This window comes from Tachyglossus aculeatus, chromosome X4 (assembly GCF_015852505.1).
Source record: "Tachyglossus aculeatus isolate mTacAcu1 chromosome X4, mTacAcu1.pri, whole genome shotgun sequence".
NCBI classification, from domain to species: domain Eukaryota; kingdom Metazoa; phylum Chordata; class Mammalia; order Monotremata; family Tachyglossidae; genus Tachyglossus; species Tachyglossus aculeatus.
Genome location: NC_052098.1, coordinates 60,300,353 through 60,315,062, shown reverse-complemented (window position 1 = coordinate 60,315,062; position 14,710 = coordinate 60,300,353). Strand labels below are relative to the sequence as shown.

At 44.4% G+C, this 14,710-nt stretch overlaps 1 protein-coding gene across 1 annotated transcript in view; it reads left to right on the top strand.

The window, feature by feature from the left end:
* SHB (SH2 domain containing adaptor protein B) overlaps positions 1–14,710 on the top strand; it is a 262,808-nt gene that overhangs the window by 184,470 nt on the left and 63,628 nt on the right. Inside the window, exon 5 of the mRNA XM_038769656.1 lies at positions 5,897–6,068. Coding sequence (XP_038625584.1) covers positions 5,897–6,068 — 172 coding nt within the window. The remainder of the gene's footprint in view (positions 1–5,896; positions 6,069–14,710) is intronic.

The following is a 14,710-nucleotide window of genomic DNA, read 5'->3' as shown; positions in this document are numbered from 1 at the left end:
GCATCACCTTGACTTGCTCCCTTTATTCATCTCCGCTCCGAACCCCACAGCAATTATGTACATATCTGTAATTTTATTTATTCATATTAATGTCTGTTATATTTTACTGTCCCAGGTGCTTAAGTGCTTAGTACAGTGCTGTGCCTACAGTAAGTGTTCAATAAATACGATCGACTCACTCACCTACTATTTTAGCGCAGACACTAAAATAAATTACAGATAGAAGGAAGGAATAGAGTATATATGCATAGGCACAACGGGAGCAGGGAGTTGCCAAGCGCATGTATATCTGTTTTATTCCATTTATTCTTGTTTTGCTTTTTTTGTCATTTCTGCCTATGTCCTGACTCTTACTCATTATACAATTTAACTCTTACTCAAATATACAATATTTGCAGTCTGTGTCTGCTTTTCTCCCCTATTGGACTGTGAGCTCCTCGCAAACGAGGACCATGTCTTACTTTTATTGTACTCTCCCAGGTGTCTAATCAAGTGCTCTGCCCTCTGTAAGAACTCACTGAATGCAGTCGGGGAGGTCATCTAACTCCTGTCATTTCAATTAGAAACATGGGGGCATCCAGAGCTGAAGATACCAATTACCCTTTTTGGAATTGTCCATTTTTAACATCTGGTTCCATTATCCCCACAAGTCCCCTTTATATAAATGTGGGAATTATCATTTCATTTTTATTCATTCTCCTTGAACTTTCACAGCGTAACTATCTGCACCTTACTGCCAACCCATTTCCATCAGAATGATTCTGGCCATGTTCAACTTCGGGTATAGCCTTGGCATCGTTCGTGCAATGCCTGAGCCAGAATTTACTCTTGAATACAGTCCAGGCAATGACGAGGTCCAGATTGCTGTACTGAAGAATATAGGGATAATAATAGTAATTGTATTATTTAAGCACTTACTGTGTGCCAACCACTGTAATAAGTGCTGGGGGAGATATAACAATCGTATGAGACACAGGGTTCCCTGTCTGACATAGAGGTCTCAGTCTGAGTGAGCGGGACAGGTATTTCATCCCCATTTTTCAGATGAGGAAACTGTGGCCTAGAAAAGTTAAGTGACTTGCCCAAGGTTGCACAGAAGACAAGTTTCCGTGTCAGTATTAGAACCCAGGTCTCCTGCCTCCCAGATTTATGCTCTTTCCACTGGGCCACACTGGATCTCTAGGTCTGTCTCCTTTGTCTCTTTAAGGACAAAGGTTACAACTACTTTTGTGCTGTGTTTACAGTTCAGCTACCTATGGTGATGTGTTCATTTGCCAACTCTGAATTCACCTAAAAATTGTCTGATATTTAGGGCTTATTATTTTTTTTTAATGAGCTCCCAGAACTAGAAGCGTGGAACAACCCACCCAAAACATCTGCCGGAGCCTTTTCTATTTTAAACTGCTGTTTTTTTGGCAAAGGATTAATGTGAATGCTGATTTTAAGTACATTTCCATAATAATTCTGTAATGGTTAAAATAGGGAAAAGTGTCAGGGAGGCTTTATTTTTTGCCGGGTAAAGTCAAATGCTTTTCAGCATCTAATTAAAGGCATTGTTCAGTGGCTTGAGGCATAAAGCTAGTTCATTAGAATTCATGGAGTCCCAAAAGACAGAAGTTTTCTACATTATAGTGGGTAATTTTTTCCTTTTAATTCTTGCATCAAAAATAATCCTTATTTAGGAGGGATGTTTGTAAATGGCTGTTAAGCCATTCTTCAGAGAATAGCTCATTGTAACTAAGCTAAATTTTCAATCGATGTATTTAAATAATCTGTTAATATGCCAGAATTATAAAAGGAAGTGGTTTCATGCCTCTTAAAGAAACTATTTCTGGAGAGAATCATTTTCCCAATTTGATATGGAAATGAACAAGCATGCTTCTAAATATGAAATCTGGGTCCATGTGGATAACAAAATGTATCTGTGAATGTAACGTGGTTTGCAGTGTAACATAGGTGTTGACTTTTCATTTTAAGCCATCTCAAGGGATGGGGCTTCCTGATGCTGAACTGGACAAGATTCAGGGCAGTCTAATCCCTTCACCCAAACTGGGTGATGCCAGGAGCCCTGAAGCTTGGAGTTTGGGAGGCTGCTAGTGTTCAGTAATAATAATGATAATAACTATGGTGTTTGTTAAGTGCTTACTATGTGCCAAGCACTGTTCTAAGCACTGGGGTAGATCCAAGCTAATCAGGTTGTCCCACATGGGGCTCACAGTCTTAAATCCCCATTTTACAGATGAGGTAACTGAGGCCCAGACAAGAGAAGTGGTTTGCCCAAGGTCACACAGCAGACAAGTGGCGGAGCTGGGATTAGAACCCACGTCCTCGGACTCCCAAATCCGGGCTGTTGCCACTAGGCCATGCTGCCTTGTGAGAGTGTCCTTTTGTCTACTTTGAACCTGTCACATTCGAGCTTCGGTCGGAGACCCCTGGCTGTTGTAGGATTTGATAGAAACAATTCTGCACTTACCCTGGTCGGAACCCTCGCAGCTGTTGTCCTTCCAGACTGAGAAATCGTAATTTCAGTAGTCCTAATTTCAGTCTGCCTTCTTATGGAAGCCATTTCGTTTCCCTAGCTCTCTCTGGATCTCTTGGTTTCTGTCTTCTGCCCTTAAAGCTCTGCCCCTTCCCACTTGGGCAGCTGAAAATATTGTCATTTGACACTGTGGTCCTCTTTTGTCCACAGGAAGTTTATTTTCCTGGGCTGCTGTTTTCTCTAAAAGTCCAAATACAGGTCCCCTTTAACAAGGGGCTTCTCTCCTTGCTTTGTCCTCAAATGTGTCTCCCCATCTCAGCGCTTAGAACAGTGCTCAGCACTTAGAACAGTACTTGGCACATGGTAAGCACTTAACAAATACCATCATCATCTACATATCTATTCTATTTATTTTATTTTGTATGTTTGGTTTTGTTCTCTGTCTCCCCCTTTTAGACTGTGAGCCCACTGTTGGGTAGGGACTGTCTCTATATGTTGCCAACTTGTACTTCCCAAGCGCTTAGCACAGTGCTCTGCACACAGTAAGCGCTCAATAAATACGATTGATGATGATGATGATCCAAGTGTTACCAGGAAGTCACTAGAGCCACCAGAGAGCCAGTTTCACACACACGGGCTGTTGCTCTGTAGGTTGGCGCCTATGTAGGCATATGAGCCGGATCTGGAATAGCTTGCTTAAAGTGAACAATTTCCCCTTTTATAAGTAAATAGGACCAAATGCCTCTGCAGGATCTCTGGAAAGGCCCATACCTGACCAAAGCAAGACAGTGGACAGATGACCCCTGGCTTTGGGAGGAGCAGCCAGAAAGTCATGGGTTCTAATTCCGGCCCCGCCAGTCGTCTGTTGTGTGGCCTTAGGCAAGTCAGTTCACTTCTTTGTGCCTCCATTACCTTGTCTATAAAATGGGGATTAAGAGTATGAGCCCCATGTGGGATAGAGAGTGTGTCCAACCCAATTTGCTTGTATCCCCACTCCCCCCCACCCCAGCGCTTAGTACAATGCCTGGCACATAGTAAGTGCTTAACATACCACAATTATTCAGGAATGAACATAGGTCTTTTCAGTTCCCTGGTGAAATGTGAGGCACACACATATATAAAGTGATTACGTGGAGCATGCTCAGGAGTTCACCCAACGTGCTGGTTACAATTCCCAGTCATGCCCACCCTTTGGCCAGACTATTGAGAATACCCAAGGTTACCACCGCACATGCCCACGTTCTAGAGTCCCCTACCCCCTTACCCTTGAATCTGGTGGGCCCATCTGAACCTGGCCAATTCAAAGAGGCAGGTGTATCAGATTCAAGCCTCCACGGTAGGCTTAGTTTGTGCCCTGGATGTCCAAGAATTTAAGCTCTGTAGGAACTTAGCCCCTGGTTCATTTTGACCTAGCTTAACAACATTCATCAGTTGGGAAATAACCTCTCCAGAAATTATACTATCTATAAGTAGGACGGGGGGAGTTCTTCCTCATAAAACCTGGATCCTCGGTGGCAGACTTGAATTGGGAGACACAGGTTGTAGCCAGTTTAAAAAATGTTAAGGTGGCAGTCACACTATAATCTTGCTAATGTACAGTGCTCTGCACACAGTAAGCACTCAATAAATACGACTGAAGGATTGAATTATGTACTTCTGTCACAGCTATATCCAGGCTAAACATTTTAAACAAGATAGCCTGACAGTTGCTTGATAAGTGCTTTCAGAGCATTCATTCATTCAATCGTATTGAGCTCTTACTGTGTGCAGAGCACTGTACTAAGCACTTGGGAAGTACAAGTTGGCAACATATGGAGATGGTCCCTACCCAACAACGGGCTCACAGTCTAGAAGGGGGAGATAGACAGCAAAATAAAACATGTGGACAGGTGTCAAGTCATCAGAATAAATAGAAATAAAGCTAGATGCACATCATTAACAAAATAAATAGAAAAGTAATATGTACAAGTTAGAGTAATAAATCTGTACAAACATATATACAGGTGCTGTGGGGAGGGGAAGGAGGGTAGGGCAGGGGGAATGGGGAGGAGGAGAGGAAAAAGGGGGCTCAGTCTGGGAAGGCCTCCTGGAGGAGGTGGGCTCTCAGCAGGGCTTTGAAGGGAGGAAGAGAGCTAGGTTGGCGGATGTGCGGAGGGAGAGCATTCCAGGCCAGGGAGAGGATGTGGGCCGGGGGTCGACGGCGGGACAGGCAACAACGAGGTACAGTGAGAAGGTTAGCAGCAGAGGAGCAGAGGGTGCGGGCTGGGTTGTAGAAGGAGAGAAGGGAGGTGAGGTAGGAGGAGGTGAGGTGATGGAGAGCCTTGAAGCCGAGAGTGAGGAGTTTTTGCTTGATGCGTAGCTTGACTGGTAGCCACTGGAGATTTTTGAGGAGGGGAGTAACATGCCCAGAGCGTTTCTGCACAAAAATGATCTGGGCAGCAACGTGAAGTATAGACTGAAGTGGGGAGAGACAGGAGGATGGGAGATCAGAGAGGAGGTTGATGCAGTAATCCAGTTGGGATAGGATGAGAGATTGAACCAGCAAGGTAGCGGTTTGTATGGAGAGGAAAGGGCGGATCTTGGCGATGTTGCGGAGGTGAGACCGGCAGGTTTTGGTGACGGATTGTATGTGAGGGGTGAACGAGAGAGCGGAGTCGAGGATGACATCAAGGTTGCGGGTTTGTGAGATGGGAAGGATGGTAGTGCCATCTACAGTGCCGGGAAAGTCAGGGAGAGGGCAGGGTTTGGGAGGGAAGATAAGGAGTTGAGTTGGACATATTGAGTTTTAGATGGCGGGCAGACATCCAAATGGAGATGTCCTGAAGGCAGGAGGAGACCCGAGCCTGAAGGGAGGGAGAGAGAGCAGGGGCAGAGATGTAGATTTGGGTGTCATCAGCGTAGAGATGGTAGTTAAAGCCGTGGGAGCGAATGAGTTCACCAAGGGAGTGAGTGTAGATCGAGAACAGAAGGGGACCAAGAACTGACCCTTGAGGAACCCCTACAGTAAGGGGATGGGATGGGGAGGAGGAGCCCGCAAAGGAGACAGAATGAACAGCTGGAGAGATAAGAGGATGGAGTCTGTGAAGCCAAGGTTGGATAGCTTGTTGAGGAGAAGGGGGTGGTCCACAGTTTTGAAGCATCTGGATTAAGTTAGCCCATCCTAAAAAGCATGAGATATATTTAGCTTTGCAATGCTTACTGCTGGAAAGTGACCTGAACTGGACTCCTTACAGTTAGGACCTTCTTTGGGTGTATTATAAAATCCCAAGCTAGAAGCAGCAGACATTAGCCATACTCAATCCAGCCTTTTAAAATGTTGTCCTTCATGTCAAGAATGTATATCTCTACAAACGTTTTCACTTTTGCTTGTTTGGGTCTTGACCTCAGCAATGACTGTTTTATGTTTGTCTCTTGCAGCCCAGTTTAATGGTAATGAGAAAAGGCAGTCTTCCCCCTCACCTTCCAGAGACAGGCGTCGACAGCTCCGAGCCCCAGGTGGAGGTTTCAAGCCCATCAAACATGGGAGCCCAGAATTCTGTGGAATCTTAGGAGAAAGAGTTGACCCTACTGTTCCTCTGGAAAAACAAATGTAAGTCTCAACAGGAAAAATATTTAATTTGAAACCCCTTGCCTCATCAGCTGTTAGTCTGTCATTGTTAATGGTTTCAGTTTAGGATTTTGAGGGGCATTAGCTGGTATGGGACAGTGCCTCCCCCTCCCCCCACATACTGTTCTACAAACCTATGTGTCTTTTCGGTTAATCCCTTCCTATGTTTTAGGCAGCTTCTTTCCACTGAGTTTTTGTGTCCCCTTCTTTAGAACTCGTGGGAGCAGCTAATGAATTGGTCCAAATCTCTCTTCCCTCTTTCCCTCCCCCCACCAGTTAGCCCTTCACCCGCCTTCCTTCCTGTCTCTGACAAATGCGTACTAGAATAATGGAGGCCACAGAAACGAAAAGAAAGCCCTTCAGCAGGTTTTTACCGAAGGAAAAAAATAATGAGAAGAATGGCTTATTGGAGATTTTTTGAGAATTCATAGTTCTTCTGAAAAACTGTATTACTATTTCTTTAATTGTGATTTAGAAAATTGAAGATTGCCGTGAGCTAAATGTATGCAAAATAAGGCTTGAATCATCATTGAAAAGTAGAAACACAAGTGCCTGTGTTTATCAACCTTATCAGATCCACTGTGCACCCAGAGCTCTTTAATTGTTCCATCTTCAGAAAATTGGTCTCCCAAACAAATTTATATTTTTAATACAAACTGCCTTGTGCATACCTCCTCTGTTACCCTCTTCTACTTTTCACCACATTTAAACAGCAACAAATTGATCCTATTGTACCTTTTGAGCATTTAAAATGATAAACGTGCACATCAAATACCCACCAATTAGTAATGTCTTTGGATAAGTACAGACTGCTCCCTTTGTTTCAGTCTAATGATTCTTTTCTCCCTTTCTGTCAGAGAAGATTCCAGCTGGGATTTGGACTGTAGAGATCTTTCTTAGCACTAGCAATTTTTTTTTTTTACTAGTTAGGATTTGATGAAACTCTCAGTTCTTCCACACAGATGTAGTAGAGAGTGAGAGATTTGGCGTTAAACTCTCAGCAAGATACTTTTGGATATCCTACTAATCCCCTTGGGTTCTTACACTTTTGGTTTTGATTGCTCCTTTGACATGCTAGAGCAAAAGCTTGGCTCTGCCCCTGCCAAAGGGTGGATTTTACTGCCCCGCACCACCATGTCGACTGGGCTCCTGAAGAGCAACACTTCCGAAGTGTACAGTGATCAATCAGTCACTCAGGTTGCCTTCTAGATGTAGACAGGTTTTTGTTTTTCAAATGACAGCACTGGTTCTCCTACTGTGGAGACCTATTTCAAGAGCCCTTTCTACTCCTCCCTATCAGGTGGGGTGGAAAGTTCTTGAACCAAGGTGCCAAAAGGGAAGTGTGGACCACTTTGAAGTACGCTGGTTATCCTTTGCCTTTCTGACTTGTCACTAATTTTTTCCACACTTCCACCACTTCTTTCTACAATAACACTTCCTTTGGGGGAAGAGGGGCACAAAAGACCTGTTATTCCCCTGACTACTTTTTGCAACATCTGGAATTCCTTTTAAGGAACTTGTCAGAGGGGTAATCATTTAATATGCATTGATATACTGTCACTACCAAGAGAAGGAGTCAGTTCAGCTAGGTTTTGTTTTGCTTTTTTCATTCATTCATTCATTCAATCGTATTTATGGAGCGCTTACTGTGTGCAGAGCACTGTACTAAGCGCTTGGGAAGTACAAGTTGGCAACATATAGAGACGGTCCCTACCCAACAGTGGGCTCACAGTCTAGAAGGGGGAGACAGAGAACAAAATAAAACATATTAACAAAATAAAATAAATCGAATAAATATGTACAAATAAAATAGAGTAATAAATACGTACAAACATATATACAGTTGCTGTGGGGAAGGGAAGGAGGTAAGGCGGGGAGGAGGAGGAGGGGGAGGAGGGGGCTCAGTCTGGGAAGGCCTCCTGGAAGAGGTGAGCTCTCAGTAGGGCCTTGAAGGGAGGAAGAGAGCTAGCTTGGCGGATGTGCGGAGGGAGGGCATTCCAGGCCAGGGGGATGACATGGGCGGGGTGTCGATGGCGGGACAGGTGAGAACGAGGCATGGTGAGGAGATTAGTGGCAGAGGAGCAGAGGGTGCAGGCTGGGCTGTAGAAGGAGAGAAGGGAGGTGAGGTAGGAGGGGGCGAGGTGATGGAGAGCCTTGAAGCCCAGGGTGAGGAGTTTCTGCCTGATGCGTAGGTTGATTGGTAGCCACTGGAGATTTTTGAGGAGGGGAGTAACATGCCCAGAGCGTTTCTGGACAAAGACAATCCGGGCAGTGGCGTGAAGTATGGATTGAAGTGGGGAGAGACAGGAGGATGGGAGATCGGAGAGGAGGCTGATACAGTAATCCAGACGGGATAGGATGAGAGCTTGAACCATCAGGGTAGCGGTTTGGGTGGAGAGGAAAGGGCGGATCTTGGCGATGTTGCGGAGGTGAGACCGGCAGGTTTTGGTGATGGCTTGGATGTGAGGGGTGAACAAGAGAGCACAGTCGAGAATGACACCAAGGTTGCGGGCTTGAGAGACGGGAAGGATGGTAGTGCCATCAACAGAGATGGGAAAGTCAGGGAGAGGGCAGGGTTTGGGAGGGAAGACAAGGAGTTCAGTCTTGGACATATTGAGTTTTAGGTGGCGGGCAGACATCCAGATGGAGATGTCCTGAAGGCAGGAGGAGATGCAAGCCTGGAGGGCGGTAGAGAGAGCAGGGGCAGAGATATAGATTTGGGTGTCATCAGCTTAGAGATGATAGTTGAAGCCGTTGGAGCGAATGAGGTCACCAAGGGAGTGAGTGTAGATTGAGAACAGAAGGGGTCCAAGAACTGACCCTTGAGGAACCCCTACAGTAAGGGGATGGGAGGGGGAGGAGGAGCTCGCAAAAGAGACTGAGAATGAACAGCCGGAGAAATAAGAGGAGAACCAGGAGAGGACGGAATCTGTGAAGCCAAGGTTGGATAGCGTGTGGAGGAGAAGGGGGTGGTCCACAGTGTTGAAGGCAGCTGAGAGGTCGAGGAGGATTAGGATAGAGTAGGAGCCGTTGGATTTGGCAAGCAGGAGGTCATTGGTGACCTTTGAGAGGGCAGTTTCCATGGAATATAGGGGACGGAAGCCAGATTGGAGGGGCTCGAGGAGAGAGTTGGTGTTGAGGAATTCGAGGCAGCGCGTATAGACGGTTGCCTCTGTCTGAAACAGGTTTCTGACATGTAGCAGAAAGTTATCTTGCCAGAGTTGCCCATAATAAGAGAAACCACCAAGCAACAGGGGATGTGTTGCAGTGGATACATTTGTTGCATATTGACAGTATTCTTCAAAACATACTCCAAGACCATGACTCTCAAACTGTTTCCTCCCACAAACGTTATTAACCTAAATTACTCCCAGGAAGGAAGCAACTGTATCAATATTTCAGTGCTGAAGAGAAAAGGAGAATGACATTAACTTTGTCCCTCAGTTTTACCCATTTTAGAAATGGTCAGGTTCCCATAGGAACTGTGCGTCATCTGTGGTTGGAGATGAAGAAAAGGAAGGAATAGTGATGTCAGGGAAGGGAAATGAGAAGCTACTAGAGGGAAAACGTGTGTTAGTTTTCAGATGGAGAGTTTAGAAGACAGTGTTGTGGTACTCCTTCGTTTAAGAGTTTAGGAGATTATAGTTAAGCGGTCTTCTTCAAACACTTAGTACAGTGTATTGCACTGAAGCACTCAAGTACCAAAAGCAGTGAGGCCTAGTGGAAAGAGCACAGACCTGAGAGACAGGGGACTGAGTTCTAATTCTGGCTTCTCCACTTGCCTGCTATATGACCGTGGGCAAGTCATTTCACTTATTTGTGCCTCAGTTTCCTCATCTATATAAAGGAGATTCAATACATGTTCTCTCTCTCTTTAGACTGTGAGCCCCATGCAGGACAGGGTGTCTGTCCAATCTGGCTATCATGTATTTACCCCAATGTTTTAAGTGGAGTGTTTTTGCACATGGTGAGCTCTCAACAAATACTACCATCATCATTATTATTATTACCAGTAATAATAATGGTGATATTTGTTAAGCGCTTTCTGTGAGTCAAGCACCATTCTGAGTGCTGGGGAAGACACAAGATAATCAGGTCAGACACAGTCCCTGTCCCACACAGAGCTCACAATCTAAGCAGGAAGTAGAACAGGTATTGAATCGCAATTTTTAGAGATGAGGAAACTGAGGCACAGAAGTGAAGCGACTTGCCCAAGGTCAAACAGCAGGCATGTGGTGGCACCGGGATTAGGACCCAGATCCTCTGATTCTCAGGCCGGTTCCCTAACCACATGATATTTTGTGTCAGGGAGAGGGTAGAGAAGTGATTTTTTTTTTCACCATCTTGTTCAATATGACAGATTTCTGCATAGACCAATACACTGGACTCCTTTTTCATATGATTAGGAAGTGTTCAAATGGGTACCTTACAACTGTTACTTCGGTTTTTAATGGAGAATTAAAAGTTTGAGGGGAGCAGTGAGTTTAGCCTAGAGGCATTCCCCATCAAGACTAAAAGACAAACAAAAAAACAGCCCTGGGAGCTCTCAGGGGTTCAATTCACAGAGCTTGGCATGAACTTCAAAACCGTAAACCTTATTGTTAAAATAGGGTTATGTTCCAGCTGCTCCTGGAATCCCTGACTTCTTTGGCCAAGAGAACCTAAGCCTACTTATCCAGGAGAGCTGAATACTTTGCTACTCACAGTGGTTCAGTTTGCTCTTGAACCCTAAAATGAGTGACCACAAAAGTTCACCATAAGAAAAACATGTAAATGATTAAGCCTCAAACAGCAAAGTCAACCTGCATTTCTTAGAGAGAGCTTATCAATTGTTCTTCCAGCCCAGCCAGCAAAAGGGTCATGGGACAGATTACAGAAGGGAATTGAAATAGAAATGTTTCCTTCCCTAGAGATCTTTATAAAAAATGATGGTCAGCGTGTGCCTCGAGGCATGGGGATGAATTAGTGACCTCCATCATGCCCCCTTCCAGCCCCATAGTTCTGTGAAACTGTGTAACAGTGTGAGGTGTGTAGCGGACCTCAGGAGATATTTTCCATTCCTCTGAAAGTTCATACAGCCAGCAGGAAAAATGTCTCAATTTTTATAGGGCACACTAGGCTGTCTTCCCATCCGCAGCAAATAAGCAGACTTCCTCTTTGGTCCCCTATAAAACTTTCAGGCTGCTCATCACAGGCTACTCATTTAAACCACATGGTTTCCAAGATTGCACACACATGTTTTTGTGCTTCCAACCTCTTACTAATCTACCATCCACAGAAAAGGAGTTGGGAGATGGTATTCTTCAAAGCCCACTCCCCCGCCCCGCATAAATGCCCAAGGACTTTTCTGTGGTATTTGGGTGAGATAGGAAGAGAGGACCACTTATGTCTAGGATACCGTATAGCCTCTTGACTTGAAGAACCACCAGTCAGCTCTTATCTCATTTATTTCTCCTTCTCTTCCTGTTTGCCTTTTGATCTTTTCACTGTTCACAAGTAACCTCATGAAAAGAAAGGAGAAAAAAATAAAAGGGAAGAGAAGCTCAAATCGGTCCTTTATGTTTAATACCAATTTTGAGATCATCAACAACAACATCGTGGCTTAGTGGCAAGAGCACAGGCTTGGGAATCAGGCGACATGGCTTCTAATCCTGGCTCTGCCACTTGTCTGCTGTGTGACCTTGGGCAAGCCACTTCACTTCTCTGGGCCTCAGTTACCTCATCTGTAAAATGGGGGTTAAGACTGTGAGCCCCACATGGGACAACCTGATTACCTTATATCTACCCCAGTGTTTAGAACAGTGCTTGGCACATAGAAAGTGCTTAACATATATCATTATTATTATTATTATCATCCTCATCTATTGAATATCTACTGAGGGCAATCAGTCGTATTTATTGAGCTCTTACTGTGTGCAGGGCACTGTATTAAGTGCTTGGGAGAGTACAAACAACAATATAACAGACACATTCCCTGCCCACAACAAGCTTACAGTTTAGAGGGGGAGACAGACATTAGTATAAATAAATAAAATGGGTATATGTACATAAGCGCTGTGGGGTTGCGGGTGGCAGTGGTGAATAAACAGAACAATTCAGGGCGACTCAGAAGGAAAAGAGGAAACGAGAGCTTTGTCGGGGAAGGGCAAAACACTTCATTGGGCATTTGGAAATATTCAATAATAATAATAACGATGGTATTTGTTAATCACGTACTATGTACCAAGTACTGTTCTAAGTGCTGGAGTAGATACAGGATAATCAGGTTTTCATTCATTCATTCATTGTCACATTTATTGAGCGCTTACTGTGTGCAGAGCACTGTACTAAGTGCTTGGGAAGTACAAGTTGGCGACATATAGAGACAGTCCCTACCCAGCAACGGGCTCACAGTCTAGAAGGGGGAGACAGACAACAAAACAAAACATGTGGACAGGTGTCAAGTCATCAGAATAAATAGAATTAAGGCTAAATGCACATCATTAACAAAATAAATAGAATAGTAAATATGTACAAGTAAAATAAATAGAGTAATAAATCTGTACAAGCATATATACAGGTGCTGTGGGGAGGGGAAGGAGATAGGGCGGGGGGGAAGAGGAGAGGAGAAAGGGGGCTCAGTCTGGGAAGGCCTCTTGGAGGAGGTGAGCTGTGGGGCTCACGCTTTTAATCCCCATTTAGCAGATAAGGTAACTGAGGCCCAGAGAAGTGAAGTGACTTGCCCAAGGTCACACAGCAGACAGAAGTTTACAATAGAAGTAAAATCAGTCATATTTACTGAACACTTACCGTGTACACAGCACTACACTAAGTTCTTGAGAGATTATGATACAACAGAGTCAGCAGACAAGTTTCCGTTCCACAAGGAGCACATAGGAGTTAAGCTGCCCCAGTTTCCAGGCTAGACAAGAAATCGATGGCATGGACTAGGTACCAGATTAGGCTTTGCCTGGAAGCCAGTATTGCTTTGATAAATGAATTCTTTGCTCAGGAACTTCCATTGGCTTTCTTCGGCAGGAGGGCCTGAAGAGGGAATCGTTTGTCCAGGGAGGCTTCAAACATCATGGCCATAACTTAGTGAGTTAAACTCACTTTCTGTGGATGCTCACAACCAAATCATGAAGTGTGAATCAGAAACTGAGATGAATCTTGACTTGACCCCAGGAACAATATGAGCTTTCATTTTAATGATAATTAGAACACCTCAGTCTCTGCCATTAAATCTTGTTTTTTAAATCAATGGGGTTTGTTAGCCTTCCAGCTAGTAAATTCCTAGGTTGTTTTCTCTCTCTTCTACTCTACCAGATCACACCCAGATGTTATGAAACATTTTTCTGCCAGAACACACCATTTGACATTTGGGTTCAGAAGCTCTGTGAGGCTTTTAGGCTTTTAAATAGGACGTGGACAGTGACTGCCCCTTGACATACAGTATTCGGGGAAGCAGCGTGGCTCAGTGGAAAGAGCCCAGGCTTTGGAGTCAGAGTTCACGGGTTCGAATCCCAACTCCGCCAATTGTCAGCTGTGTGACTTTGGGCAAGTCACTTAACTTCTCTACACCTCAGTTACCTCATCTGTAAAATGGGGATGAAGACTGTGAGCCCCCCGTGGGACAACCTGATCACCTTGTAACCTCCCCAGAGCTTAGAACAGTGCTTTGCACATAGTAAGCTCTTAATAAATGCCATCATTATTATTATTATTAATAAGCATGATAGGTTTTGAATCTATTTGAAAGTGCTTCCCCACCCTGTTTTTTTTCCTCTAAAAGCAGCAAACAGAACAACTACTCCACAAATCTAAGTCGTCGACTCTAATTCTGCTGTATTTTCAGATAGAGTCTCAGCAGGTGCTGTGTTAATTGTTTATTGCAACTAGACAGACGTGGTAGCAGGTTTTTCTTGTTTATAATGAAACACCGCAGTTTTGAGCCACAAAGTAGCACATAAAAACATACTTCCCCCTTGCTAATTATTGATCACATTCCATTTGCTTGTGAAATGGTGAAATAGCTCTTTGTTGTCAACTATTTTAGAAATCATCTGGGTCGGTTTTAAATCAGCTGTTAGGGGTACAATATAAGATTACTAGTCTCTCGTTCGTTGTTCATCAGGTGCTAATTCCGCCTCTGTGGCCACCAGAGGACCATTTACTGCATTGCTCCTGCAGAATAGACCCCAGTACAGCTGAAAATAAATGTCTGATCTCTGCCTGTCCGGCCTGAACAATTCTTCCTCAGAGACAAAGTCCACTGGGTCCAGTCTTAAGTGAGGCTAGAAGCCCTACTGAAGGCTCAGCTCCTCCAAGAGACCTTCCCAGACTAAGCCCCCTTTTTCGTCAGCTCCCCGTCCATTCCGCGTCACCTTGACTTGCTCCCTTTTGCTCTCCCCCCCCGCCCCACAGCACTTAAGCATATATGTATCTATCTATAATTCTATTTAATTATATTGATTCCTCTTTACTTATGTTGTGTATAGATCTGTAATTCTATTTGTTTATATTGATGCCTGTTTTACTTATTTTGATGTCTGTCCCCTTCTAGACTGTAAGCCCAGCGTGGGAAGGGATTGTCTCTATTGGTGAATTTTACTTTCCAAGCGCTTAGTACAGTGCTCTGCACACAG